The following is a 14,587-nucleotide window of genomic DNA, read 5'->3' as shown; positions in this document are numbered from 1 at the left end:
ATTTATATCAGGCAAAACTGCTTGAAAAAATCTGTACATTATGATTAGAATGTGCACTACTGTACTCTTTTTGTGATTTTAAAGTGTTGTGGGAATGCAGTGAACTGAACATAAGAATCAACAGCAACAAAACAGCAGGGAAAGGCACACAGGGAAGAACGTGGCTATATTGGATATAAATAAAATGCAGCATTACTGTTCTGGCACTATTCATTACAAAACGAAAACATTGCTACAATTTACATTGTAGTTTTACGTGAACCAAGTTCTAATTTGGTTATTCAACTATTGACTCTGCCCCCAGTAACATTTCAGCCTCAGGCCCTCTTTCTATGCACACGCCAGCTCATATACGAAGTCTGTGCTTTTTGTGTACCCCAAACGCCTACTTTGCCTTGAACAGCAACCAGGAAATCCAGTACTCTGGAAGTTGGTTGGGAGGGTGGATTGTTGTACCTGACTGACGCAGGCCAACTTAAAGATGTGCACCCACACCAGGATAATATGGTAGCCCAGTCCCACTCTTGAAAGTTCAAGTTCTCTTTCTTTAAGCAGCCCAGATAACTCATCTCAACCTGTAGACGGGAAAGGATTCTTTCATATTTGCATGGATTTCACTACACAGTGACTGATAATTTTACAATGTGGAGGGGAGAACACCATAAGAAGCGAAGAATAAGACTGCTGTGGGGGAGTGAAAGGTTTGTGCATAGCAAAGATGTATTTCAGAATGGTTTGACTGAAAATACTGCTTTTCACACCACAATTTAAAGATACCGTATTTTTCGCTCTATAACACGCACCTGACCATAACACGCACATCGTTTTTAGAGGAGGAAAACAAGGGAAAAAATATTCTGAATGAAACAGTGGACGTATCATTTTTGTGATTCATGCTGTGGCCACAGACATGTGATCTGATGGTGAATTTGGGGTGACCCAATGCAAAAATCCTGAGAATCCCTGTGGATCCATGCTTTGTAACCACGTTTTTGCACCATTGCAGCCCCAGGCAACAGTGGGTGCGTGATTTTGGGGGGGGGGCAGGCTGTAGCCATGGACATGCTATGTGCTCTGATGGTGAATTTGGGGTGACCCAATGCAAAAATCCTGAGAATCCCTGTGGATCCATGCTTTGTAACCACGTTTTTGCACCATTGCAGCCCCAGGCAACAGTGGGTGCGTGATTTTTTTTGGGGGGGACAGGCTGTAGCCATGGACATGCTATGTGCTCTGATGGTGAATTTTGGCTGACCCAATGCAAAGATCCTGAGGATCCCTGTGGATCCATGCTTTGTAACCACGTTTTTGCACCATTGCAGCCCCAGGCAACAATGGGTGTGTGATTTTTTTGGGGGGGGGACAGGCTGTAGCCATGGACATGCTGTGTGCTCTGATGGTGAATTTGGGGTGACCCAATGCAAAGATCCTGAGGATCCATGTGGATCCATGCTTTGTAACCACATTTTAAGTGGGGAGGGAAGGAAAAACACAGAAGGCTAAGAATGCAGGAGAGGGCTATAACGTGAGGAAAGGAAGGCAAAAGTTTCCCCCCACCCACCCACACAAGCCAGCCACTGTTTAAGGATTTCATCCTTTTAAATGGAAGAAAGCATATTTGAATGCTGTGTGTCTCCAAAAACAAAAAGCAGGAAGTCAAATCAGAATTTTAAGCCGAACCTGTAATCTCTCTTCCCTTCACAAACATTGTTCCCTCCGGAGCAGGGACAGGATAGAGCGAGGGACGCTCTGCTTTCCCCTCTACTTGCCTGGAGGGGAGGGGCTTTCCCTGCTCTTTGTTCGGACGCTCTGCTTTCCTCTCTACTTGCCTGGAGGGGAGGGGCTTTCCCTGCTCTTTGTTCCGTTTGAGCAAACACAGCAACGAAACAGAGCAGGGTGGGCAGAGAGACCCTGAGGCAGAATGCAGGAAAGCAACAGCTTTCTCACGGAGCTCCCTTCTCCCTGAAGCGCGGTTTGATTTTTGCCTTATTTTTCGGCTACAGGGACCACACATTCGCTGCATAACACGCACAGACATTTCCCCTTCCTTTTTAGGAGAAAAAATCTGCGTGTTATAGAGCGAAAAATACGGTACTTTTTCACTATTCACATTCGTATCATTACATAAGGAGTATCCCAGATCCAGCCGGCTTGGTGCTCTTCAGCTATGGCTGGACTGCACCTCCTTCCACCAACTTCGGCTGCTGGCTCAGCTACGCAGCTACCTGGGCAGGGATAGCTTAACTTCTGCTTTCTGTGCTCTAGTAATCTCTAGGTTAGATTACTGCAACATACAGGGCTGCCTCTGAAGACAGTTCAGAAACTTCAGCTGGTGCAGAATTCAGCAGCCAAGCTGTTCACCGGGTCAAGATGGTTTGGGCATATCAAACCCAACCTGGCCTGCCTGCACTGGCTGCCAATCCGTTTCTGAGCCCAATTCAAACCTTAAATGTCTAAATACTGTAATACCTCAAGAACCACCTCCCCCCGTATGAACCAACCCAGACCCTGCAACAGTAATAGTAATAGTAATAGTAATAGTAGTAGTTATACTAATAATATATTTATATGCCACCCATCTGGCTGGGTTGCCCCAATCACGCTGGGCGGCTTCCAACAAATTAAAACACAGTAAGACATCAAACATGAAAAACTTCCCTGTACAGGGCTGCCTTCAGATGTCTTCTAAAAATCAGATAGTGGTTTATTTCCTTGACATCTGATGGGAGGCTGTTTCACAGGGCGGGTGCAACTACTATCATCATCTGAGGCCCTTCTTTGTGTGCCCCCTCCATGGGAGGTAAGAGGATGGCAACATGAGAATGGGTCTTTTCTGCAGTAGCTCCCCGCTGTGCAATGTTCTCCCCAGAGAAGCTCACCTGGTGACTTCATGACATATCTTTAGGCACCAGGCAAAAACATTTCTCTTCTCCCAGGCCTTTGGCTAATTAAACCATCTATGGCCTAAAAACTGCCTGTTGTGGGGAGGCATTGTTTTGTTTGTTATTATGTGTTTTTGTTTTTTGATCCCGTAAACCGCCCTTTGATCCTTGGATGAAGGGTGGTCAATAAATTAAGGGAGGAAAAAAAACACATTAGAAATAAGTGCCCATCAACCCTGACTCTTGGCCATGCTGGCTGGGGCTGATGGCAACAACATCAGGAAGTTAGGGCACTGAGTATGAAATAGCTTGTAGAAAACACTGGTGAACTCCAGTGCTGCTTCTGAAGTACTGTTGTCCATTGATGTTCCTGTTTAGCCAGTTGTATATATTGTTATTCTCAATATATACATTTGCAGCTAACTTCATACACAAGTAAGACTAATAAGGGTCCACCTATGTTAATTAAAATTTATAATAAGAAAGGTTTGTGATTTCAGATTTGCCATACTGAAATTTCGGTAAATACTGCCTTGTTAATGCAAATCAAACCCCTTCCAACTTATAATGAAGGATTTTCGTGTCTTCAGGGCATTCAGAATCAAGCATTTTAAGGTAAGGAGGCCTGCGATGGTCCAGACATTAGGTCATTAAGTTGCACTTCATTGAACTTACTTCCAAAACAGTCTTTAAGTGAGAATTTTTATAGGAAGTCTAAGTAGCATAAGAAAGCAAAGCCTGTTTACAATATTGATATAGAAAAGGAGCAATAATTTTTACCTGCTACCACTGGAGATTTTCTGTCATCTAGAAGCTGAATGGCAGTACTTGCTGTTACCACATTACTTTTGTTTGCAGTTTCTACAATAAAAAAGAAGCAGTTATTCAAATTAAGATTCTAACTATGTATTTTTCAACAACTGGTGGTATGTTTTCACAGTAGCAGATTAAAATAAGCTTTGCATGTCATCTGAACTGGAGATTGTAGTCAAGCTCTATCCTGCTAAACCATAATCTGTAACCAAGAACCTTGGTTAAGCAGGGAAGAGATTAACCATGACCCCCACATTCGGATGACATGCTAAACCACACATTAGTTTAGTTGCTAGGTCGTGCTGAGGACTGGGGAGGGGCTCAAAGGACTGTGGCTGCCTCCCTGGAAGCCAGTATGTTTGTGTGTTCACGCTAAACAACAGTTCTTTGTGTGCACAGTGAAATTAGAAACTCTGAAATTACAGCATAATATTAAATTAAATCCTGCAAATCTTAACTGCCTGTAGTTTTAAGTAAAGTAAGCAGAAATATTGGGTACCAATCTGGATTGATGGGTGCAATTCCTTCCTTCCTTCCTTCTTTTTATTTACTTAAAGGTTTTATACCACACATTTCACATGTATCTCAAAGTGGTTTTGAGTGTATGAATTAGCTCTGAATCAAAGCACAATTAAATGGCAAACCTGTGCTGAAAGGGATTGAGTAGACAAAGCTTCCTGGTATCTGTTCTGCAGCTCTTCTGTACCAAAGCGGGAAATGATCAGCATTGAAAATATTCTCCTTGTCTCCAGCTGTCAAGAAGTCTCTTGAAACAGAAGAAAACATAATATGTTTGCTTGTTTTGGTTTTTACATCTTAAGCTCATTAAAAAACAAAAGTTTTCTTTCTTTCCTTCTTTCTTTAGTTCTCCTGAAAGTAACTCTAGAATAATGTAAGCTACCCTCTCGATACCAGGATGGCAGGCCCACATGCACCTGGTTACAACTGCGTTTACAATACCTTCCCAGGTGGAATGCACCTAATATAACCATGCTGCAGTGAATAAGCATAGCTGCTGCTAAGACACAGGAGCTGGAAAACCTGTCTCCTCCTCAGCTTGTAGGTAGCCCCAGTAACTAAGCAATGAACATCTTCCAGGAAGCGTAACAGAAAAGCACATTAGGCCTTACTTTATTGATGTTTCAATATTTGGTTTCAGTATTTGTATTTTTGTTATTTCAGTTTTGATTGTGTAGGTTGCTTTGAGACCCTTTGGTGTAAGAAGCGACAAATAAATACAATAACAAATAATAATAGTAAAGTAGCATGCGTGTTGAGAAAAACAAAAAAAATGAGTGCATGAAACAATGATGAGCCATTGCTTTTCAGGGCTTTTTTTTGGGGGGGGGTGATTTTATTTTGCAAAACATTTTGTCTAAAGAAACGGATGTGCTTTCAAAAACATGAGAGTTCAATGTGTAATGGGGGTGGTGAGGTTTCTTCTTCTTAGGTATGCTTTAAAGTAAGTCTTGAGATTCTGGGCATTCTCACTTAAAATGTTATTTTGTAGCTAGCAATGCATGATGAATTGGGTGCAAATAGGGAACCATTTTTCTTGGGAGATTCAAAGTAGGTGGGGATAGATATCCATTGCCTTTTGGGGATATATGGGCTGTATTAAACCTGCTAAAAACAGATCTGCATACTTTATGTGATGAGGCAGGATGAAACAGTTTGAAAATTGAATGAACAAGCTGTTATGTACAAGCACCCCAAATTAAATTCCAAATTTATTTTCTTTTTAAACATTTATACACCATCTTCCAAATGAAATCCCAAGGAGCCTAAAAGACTATGCAACAGACAAAACACATTGCAATAAATGAAAATGAAATAATAAATTCAATAACTGGTACATTTCTCAAGGCCAGGTTGAGGCATCTAATCATAAGCCTGCATTTTATTAATGTTTGATCAGGGCTTGTATATTAAAGAGGGCTTAGATTTTCAAAAGTTTCATGCCAGGCACAAGACCTGCTGCTTAGAGAACCTTGACAGTGTTTTCCTCTTAGACAAGGGGCCCCCTTGATTGATAGCAGAAAACAATTCTCAAAGTCGTAAAAGCTGAAATTACTGGCTGAGAACAGGACACTGACCCTACATGTTACAGAAGATAAAAAAGGCAGAGATGAACATAATTAGGAATGAGTAAATAGTAAAATAATACCAATGTGCCTCCCAGTAAAATGAGCCAGATCTTCTTTCTAAGGTTAAAAGGCCAAGACCAAATGGAGAAGCATCTAGCTGGCAGAAAGAGAGCATTTTTGGGAGAGCATTTTTGGGAAGTCTTTTAAAGCTGTTTCTTTCTTAAACTGAGAAAGTTAGAGGGCAATAAATGTTGGGAAGAGCTAAGGGGAAAGCAGCTGGCTGAAGGGGGGGATGTAAACTGAAGAGGCTTCTTCTGAAACTGTTTTAAACTGAGTTCCTTTTTCTACTTTACAAAGGCCTTATTCTTTTTAAGAGGCTACCTGTGTTGTGTATTAAGTGTATTGGCATAGATGTAATTATGCAAAGGATTTAAGAAATGCTAGATTCTTATTTATCCTGGAATTAAGTCAGCCACCAGCCTAGCCCCCCTGCCAGACAGGAAGACGCCATCCAAGCAGTCCTGATATATAGCTGTCAGACATTTGTTTAGAAACCTTCAAATGAAGGAGATCTTTCAATGTTGATGTGAAACTCAAGATCCTTGACATATGTTTAAGATAAAAATTTAAGATTAACCATTTGTTTTAGAAGGCAATAGGGCAAGGAGGGCAAGAGGTGAGCTGGTAATTAAGATTCCTTGTTGAGACACATGTAAGATATATTACTACTTATTTGTCATTTATAGATGTAACAATATATAGCTCTTTGTGTTCCATATAAGGACAGGAGGATATGGGTGTATCTTTTAGGGTTGGTTATAGCAATCAGCCAATAGGAAATTCAACCAGGCTGATTGGACAGAGGCAGCCAAAGGAGGAGCAAGAGGCCTGGGCTGAGGGAATATAAGTGCTGGCCATAATGGCAGGAGGCCAGGCCAGAGCTTGGTAACCATATACCACTGTGCCTCTCATTTATTTGTCTGACAAATAAATTATTATTTTAAATTCTCTATTGCTGCGTTGAATATTTCATTCCAGCTAAGCGTTAACCACAAGCAGGGTGCTACAAGGTGTTTTACCTCCATGCCTGCACCCAAAGAAACCCAGCTGAGGTGAGCAAGTGCGCTTTCAAGATTTGCCAAAAACTCAATGAGGTTGGCACCCACCTTATTTCCAGGGGGACGCGGCATTGCAACAGAGAAGGCCTTCCCTGGTTGCTACCAGATGCATTTTTGCAGACTGTAGTGCAACCAAGAAGACCTCATTCTGAGATCATACTGGCTAGTCTGGTCTAAAGAGGTGAAGGCATCTCCTCATATAGCCAGGCTCCAAGTTGTTTAGGGCTTCCTAAATCAACAACTGAAGCTCACACTTGGCCCAGCAGAGCTTTAGTATCCTTTGTTTTGGCACATGGAATCTGAACTATATATGCAGAGAACTGGTAGGAAAGGGAAAGAAGGGACTATATAAAATTATGTGTATGGTTCTCTACTTCTGGTACATCTTTCTTACATTGCCATATACTACTTACTGATTAGTTAGCTGTTCCGGCCCCACAAACAAATTGACACGAGAAAGACCCGTCCGAGTTCCAAGGAAGGCAACTTCCACTCCCTTGTCTGAATTTCTGAAGGAGAGCAACACACAAGGAAGAATTACATTTCCAGACGGTAAATGGTATGCAGATATTCTGAGGTCACAAGAAGTGCAAGCACAAACCAGGACTGCAATTTTAATCAGTTTTAATAAATACAACAATCAACTTAAGCTTTAACTGAAATTAAAATATTTCCCCAATTAATCAGTGGGAGTTGGACTGAAAGGATAAACTGTTAAGCAGTCAACACAGATGCACAATCTCCCTTCCTCTAACCTATAGTTGTGTGCAAATGGCCGCTTGAAATTATCCGAATTATCCTATACATCTGAAGGCAGCCCTGTATAGGGAAGCTTTTTAAAGTTGGACGTTTTACTATGTTTTTATATATGCTGGAAGCTGCCCAGAGTGGCTGGGGCAACCCAGTCAGATGGGTGAGGTACAAAATAACAACAACAACAAGAACACACCCTACTTTTTGATGGGTGGGAGCACCATTTCTCTCACTTTTTCAAGGTGGGGGAATAAGAAATTACCTAGCAGGGTTTGTCAGGGGGTGGTTGTGGGGCACACCATTACCAGTGGCTGTCGCACAGCCTCTTCTGTTTTCACCTAAATTTCTAATATATATATGGCACTGGACATGATGGCAGAAGCAACTATGTTGACATTGTGGCCACCATTTTGCATCCTGCACAATGCCCTGGACCCAGAATTGTTCTGAGGTCTAGTGGCAGAGAAAAGGGGGCTGCTACCATTTAATTTAATGGTGAAGAATATTCTTGGGAAATCATAAGAGGTGAACTTTTTCTACGGGTTAATGGGGGGGGGGATCTCAGAAATTTCCCCAGCTCTAATCTGATGCTCTATGGACAAGGCTGCAACCCTGTGCATTCTTAGGAGTAAGGACTAGCAAAGTCATGCCAGGATATTGTTTTTCATTGTTCTGCTTACCCTTCAAAAAGAAAAAAGGGGAAAAAAGAAATGACACTCCACTATTCTTCATGTGCTTTCAGACAATGCCCAATTGGTCCCTTAAGTGAATCTTCTATATTCCCTTCCTAGTTTCCCTTTTCAAAATTGGTTTTTAATGGCCTCAAATGTGGCTTTAATGCACTGATTTTATGCAAAACACTCTGAGAGCAAGTCAGCAGGGGCACTGCATGTCAATCTTGTTTTTTTAAAAATTATTATTAAATTAAAAGCTGTCCATGCAATTTCATTTTGCCGCTCCAGAACAAATGACGCCATGAGGGTTGTCAGGTGGCTGCCTAGAGATTCCTCCCATGGCCCTTTAATGGGCTGCTGACTTGGAAGACAAGAGAGTCCTCATTTCTCTCATCCATTCTGCTGCAGGCTCTATTGTCAGCCTCCCTCCTCAGCTGATGTACAGCTCACTTGCTCATTACAGCAGGTAGTGGATGACTGTGGGGGAATGAGAGGACTGAGGATAGCTACACAGCTGCCCAATCTTTTGTTTTAGTAATGGGTTTAAAGGAAAAGAGAAATAGCTGGGTTTCAGCTTAGCAACTCTACATGCCAGGGCTCCAAGCGAAATCAAATCACAGCCCCAGTTTTAGAAAATGCCAACGGTTGGTGGCAGCACCTGAGAAGAGAGAGTAGTGGCACTCTCAGGATGCCAGCACAGCAAAGTCTGTGCCAGGAGGACAGTCTAGATCAGGGGTAGCCAGCGTGGCCATTGGGTTTGGGTTGATGGCTCCTGGAGTTCAACAATACCTGGATCACACCACATTGGAAATCTATGATTTAGGTCACTATTCTGGAAGTAGTATTTTAATAATATATAACACCCATTACTCTAGTACAGAAGATGTATGTAGACATGTAGAGGTATCTAGAATGTAGACATGAATTGAATCTTTCCACTGATACAAATGGAAGAGTCTATGAGGGCAGAATTATTTCTGTGCATCATATATTTAAAACAATGAATGAGTTGGTGAAAAATAAATGTATGTAACCGAGTGAAGACATTATTAAAAGAATCATAAGCAATGCTTTGTTCACTTACTCTGATTTGTTCAGTGCAAGGCTGGTCCAATAAGCTTCTATTGGTGCGCTGACCACTGCATCAAACAGTACTTCCTGTATTAATTCTTTATCACCTATAAAGTTTTAAAAGCATTAATAAGGAGCATGTGTGCAGCCTTCTTACGACAGTAAACTTGGAGTCAGTAGATATTGGCAGGAATGCTACATGTCTGTTGTTAGAGACTGTATACTTCACTGTGGACTCTGGCCCCAGAAAAACTTGTAGGTACGCAAGTGATGGAAATCTCACCTATTTGAGATGAGATGGGGAGGAGGGAAATCTCACATACCATGGCTAGCATCTTTCTCTTGCACATGAAAATCTAAATTTCCTGGATTCCTTGCACTAATCCTTATACGAGTTCCATATGTCCATACTATTTTTCATCCAGGGACTATCATGCTTGGTAGCATCATTCCACAATACTGGTTGCGATCCACCACCACCTATATTCTGTCCCAGTGCCAACTATAGAAGACACAATTAGATGAGCGCATGGAACATTTGCTTTCTGTGGCCAGCAATGGAAAATTCCCAGTTGCATGTGTAAGGTTGTACTGCAGACAGTACTGTCTCACATCCCAACCACAGCTCAACTGAGTTTTTGTTACCAAAGCACATACAGGTATGATAATCAAACAGTCTGAACATCAAAATCCATCTTGGTTTTCTCAGTAATACATGCCAATGTATTTCTAGTGATGCAAGCAAAGGTTTCACCCAGCAGTTTGTTGTATAACATCCAGTACAAATGGAATTTTCTGAAGTAAGGCTACTTAGTATTTACGTAGTGTTCAAAGAGCTTCTGAATCTTTATTGTGTTATAATCTATTCAGTGGTAGGTCAGTATTATAACCCCAATATCGCAGATGGGGGAACTGAGGCTGAGAGAAAAAAGCTTGCCTAGACCAGCTACTGATTTGATGGTTCAAGCAAGCTCAGTCCCCTAGGAATGATGTACGCTGCCCATTTCCTGTGTATTGCATTAAAATGAAGCTGGTGTGTTATTCTGTAAAAGGCAAACACAGTTTGGAGGAACGCCGGCAATACTTATCAAAATTAATCAACAACTCACAAGGAAGCAATGGCTCTTTCCCCATGAGGTAGTTTTGAATAGCCTTCAGCTGAGTCATTTGGCGGTGCTCAGGATGCAAGTCTGTGTTGCAATATGACCTGAGAACATAGCATGGTTAAAAATAATTTCAACAAATATTTGTAAGCATGATCTCCCATTGTCATTCTGCAGAAGGAGTCAGGCACACCACGCATGAACAAAAAGGGCAACACAAATCAACTGCATGCTTCATTGAAGACTTACCATTCATCTGCCAAAGATACATCAGGCTGTTCTAAATCATTCAATCCTGAAATCGGAATATGTGACAAGGGTCATTTTCTGAAATTTATCAGCATCAGTTCAGTGTCTGTATACAGTTCATGACAGTCATTCTTCCTTCTTTGGGGTAGGCAGGGGACTGCTAGGTTATATACCATAACTAATCTAAATTAAGTGTATTTCTATCAGTACTCAAAAATACGCAAGAACCAAGGGAATGCATTTGATTAAACCTTGGGAACTGAATATCATTATATATACAGGACCACATAGGTTAGACAGCTGGAAGACACCTGTACAAACTTCAAGCTGGTCTTCAAGCATGTTAAGACAACAGGCGCTTTTACCCTAGTTGTCCCACAAGCATGATATCCTAAGGATTGTAATCAGTGGGTTGTATCCAATGCTGAGTGAGTGGAATTCCATGCATGCGGCGGGACTTCCTTTTCCTCTCCTCTCCTAGTACACCACCCATATATACTTTTGTGAGTGCGCAGGGAACTGGAGGGGACAGGAAAGGAAAAGGAAGTTCCATCGCATGCACAGAAGCCGGTTGCACCAGTGAAGCTGCAGTGTTGGGAAATAGCCCAGTGTGTTTCTCTATTCCTTTAGTGATCTTGTGGTACGGTTACATATGCTCTTTTGTTATTGCTGTCTGTATTTTTTAAAAGTTTTTTAAAAAACAAAACTCATGAAGACGCACAAGCATAAAAAAGCATAGGAGGTGGGTATGAGAGATAGTCAAAAAGGCAAGTAGCTGAGGATAGGAATGGAAAAGGACCCTGAGATTATGAGTTTCAAGCTCTACTGACTGAGATGACAAAACAGAATTTTTAATACAAAATAAAATGAAGATGACCCATGTAGGCTTGGGTAATTGTTTATAAAGGAACATAGGAAGCTGCCTTATAGAAGACCTATGCTGTCCACTCTGGCAGGCAGTTTCAGAAAGAGGTCCTTCACATTACCTGCATCCAGATCCTCTTAACTGGAGATGCCAGGGACTGAACCAAGGAAATTCTGCATGCAAAATGTGTGGTTTAGGCTGGAACTATCTATCAAGAGTAACTACAGGGGAATGAAAACTCTATCTCAACCTCAGCTATCATTGTCTGAACAGCAGGACCCAGGTTCTCTCATATGTTTTGGCTCTAAAACATTCAAGAGTCCCACAACTGTGGTTAGCAGGCATACGGGTATAATTCAAATAGTAAAAGTAGGGGATCTGATACTCTGGTGATGATGCTTTGACCATGAAAAACACAAATTGGCACAGTTAGGGTGGGGGTTGTCCTGCTGGGCAAGCAAGGTGGCTGCATAGCTCTGTGGTCTGATCCACCTAATAGGCCTAATCAATTAAAACCACAAATCTAGAACAAAGATGCCCACAAAGTGAGGGATAAAATGATGCAGCCATGTTGCTGCTTTCTATGTTACAATGAATCTTTGTTGTGGGCACTGTCCCCATAAATCTCTCACATATATCTTTCATCCAATTAGATATGTGTGCATGCACACACACACACACACGTCCAAAACATGCACAAGGTCACTGGGAAATAAAGTAGAAAAACTGCTTGAGAGACCTCCATGCCTTAAGCCCCATTATCATGCAACAGTTGAACAAATGCCTAGGAAATCTGATTTGCTGTGCAAATGCTACCTTCTTCTATGGTCACGTTTCCTCTGAAGAAATATTTGCCGTGTCCTCTAGAGAGAGCCACACCTAAACTGTGCAGATAAACAAAAAGCAGGCCATGAAATCTGTCCCACACAAAAAGTTAGGAAAGCGCAAGAGAAAAATATATACCATTTCTCCCGGCATTTTTAGTCCGTGCTCTAGAAACAATTCAGTCTTGTTTCCAAAACCTTGGTGGTTGCATTTATTGCTCAACCAGCCACTTCAGTGCCATTTCACTTTTACTGTGCCAGGAGCAATGGACTGTATCTATTTGTGTGTTTAGGGGTGCAGTAACCCGTGCATTCTCTGGCAAGCTCAAATGCAAGCCCCACCAAGGTCAGAGTGGTTCTTCCAGCTGCTTCATTTTCCAGCCAAGATCTGAACATGCCCATGGGCTCACTAGAAGGAGGCTCAAAAATGAAAGTCATCTGTGTGCATGGGGGGGAAGGGGACGGACTGCCCTTACTGATAGTTTGGGAGCCAGTAGAGCTGCTGAGTGCAAGGAAATACAAGAATGTGTTAATGGGGGTCATAATGACCCACTTGGCATAATTCTTTGTTGCATATTTTGGCATGTTAATATTTTATGTGATGGAAATAATACCGCATTGGGCTTATCTTCTCCATATAACACGGTCACACATGGAGGACTACTACTATATAATGTATAGCATTATATATTTTCTAAAGCATTCATGAAACTGCAGTACAGGTGACTTGGAGGCCTGGCAAGAGATCAATAGGATAAAGCCCACATGGTTCCCACTTGGAGATGCAATCTATTCTCTGTGGTCAGGTATCTAATTTGTTTGAGAATCTACAAGCCTTCGGAGAGGAAATTCCAAAGACTCTTTTTTGGTACAACAGAAATGTATGCTATAAAAGTACGTTTCCTTTTCTGCCCTTTAAACCATCTACACTACTATCTCTTATCAATATAAGACCCACAATAGAAAGGCAAGGATCTGGAAAACAAAGTTTTACAAAATAGTGCTATTGCACTGCACTTCTGTTTTGCTTATACTGCTCTCTCATAGGTAGATGGGCATCCAGATCCACAGCAGAGTTAAGACAAGGGGCCAACCTGAGGCATGGATGCCACAAATGCCAAGAGCCATTACCAGAATCCGGTAATCTTCAGGCTTCTGTGCCAGTCACTGGTGCAGTGAGCTACCAGAACTATGGTTTACAACAGCTTTCGCCAAATTATTATTATTATTTCCATACCATCCTTCATCAGAGGGTCACAGGGCGGTTTACAATATAAGAGCACAAAATATACAGCACAATACATATTAACAAACAAAAACAATCCTCCCCCATCTAAAAGGCCATAGGTGGTTTAATTAGCCAAAGGCCTGGGAGAAGAAGAATGCTTTTGTCTAGCACCTAAACATATGTAACAAAGGTGTCAGATGAAGCTCCCTGGGGAGAAACTTCCACAAGCAAGAAACCATCACAGAAAAGGCCTGTTCTCATGTTGTTGCCCTGTGGACTCTCGTGGAGGAGGCACATGAAGGGCCTCAGATGATGATCACAGGGTCCGGGTCAGTTCCTATGGGGAGAGGCCACTCTTGAGGTATTGCACTTTCCATATGTTTTTACTCCAACTCCCATCAGCCCCAGACTGGATAGGATGATGGGAGTTGTAGTCCAAAACATCTGGGTAGCAATGCATTTTCAGGCTCCGGACTACCTACCCTGATTGGCTATTGGATCTTCCTGGACAGGAAGAACTCCAGAAGGCTTCCGATTTGGGATGAGAAAACTTTGCCTGAGCTACAACAGGCTGTCTCTCAGCTCCCTTGCCACTTGGCTCTCCTCTGTCTGATGCCTATGGCTCACAGCTGATATGCAGGCAGTAGGGGCTTACTGCACAATTGGGCAGGAAGAAGAACTGGGGGCCCACTGGTGCCACAGCTAGGACTGAGCTCTTCCCTGCTTACTTGAGGCAGCCCAGAGCCTTTTACAGGTGTTACTGGCATGAAGGCCTGTCCCTGGAGCCACACAAATTCTCTCAACCTCTCATGCAATGAGCTTCTGGAGTGGGGAGTCTTTCATATTCATGGAAACAATAGAGAACTTTTATCTTCCTGGGTTCTCCATGAGGGGCTCAGAAAACATGTGGGATTTTGGGG

At 42.1% G+C, this 14,587-nt stretch overlaps 1 protein-coding gene across 4 annotated transcripts in view; it reads right to left on the bottom strand.

Annotated features, from left to right (window-relative positions):
- CACNA2D3 (calcium voltage-gated channel auxiliary subunit alpha2delta 3) overlaps positions 1–14,587 on the bottom strand; it is a 482,706-nt gene that overhangs the window by 88,298 nt on the left and 379,821 nt on the right. For all 4 annotated transcript variants that reach the window (XR_014522462.1, XR_014522463.1, XR_014522464.1 and 1 more), the window contains 7 exons: positions 12,432–12,499; positions 10,751–10,796; positions 10,508–10,605; positions 9,412–9,505; positions 7,314–7,409; positions 4,340–4,461; positions 3,663–3,743 (listed from right to left, as the gene is read on the bottom strand). Coding sequence is in view for 1 of the 4 variants with exons in the window: in XM_083489214.1 (XP_083345340.1) it covers positions 3,663–3,743; positions 4,340–4,461; positions 7,314–7,409; positions 9,412–9,505; positions 10,508–10,605; positions 10,751–10,796; positions 12,432–12,499 (605 nt within the window). In the remaining 3 variants the exon portion in view is untranslated. The remainder of the gene's footprint in view (positions 1–3,662; positions 3,744–4,339; positions 4,462–7,313; positions 7,410–9,411; positions 9,506–10,507; positions 10,606–10,750; positions 10,797–12,431; positions 12,500–14,587) is intronic.

This window comes from Podarcis liolepis, assembly GCF_965112155.1.
Source record: "Podarcis liolepis genome assembly, chromosome: 2".
Taxonomy (NCBI): domain Eukaryota; kingdom Metazoa; phylum Chordata; class Lepidosauria; order Squamata; family Lacertidae; genus Podarcis; species Podarcis liolepis.
This window is presented reverse-complemented; position numbering and strand designations above follow the sequence as displayed.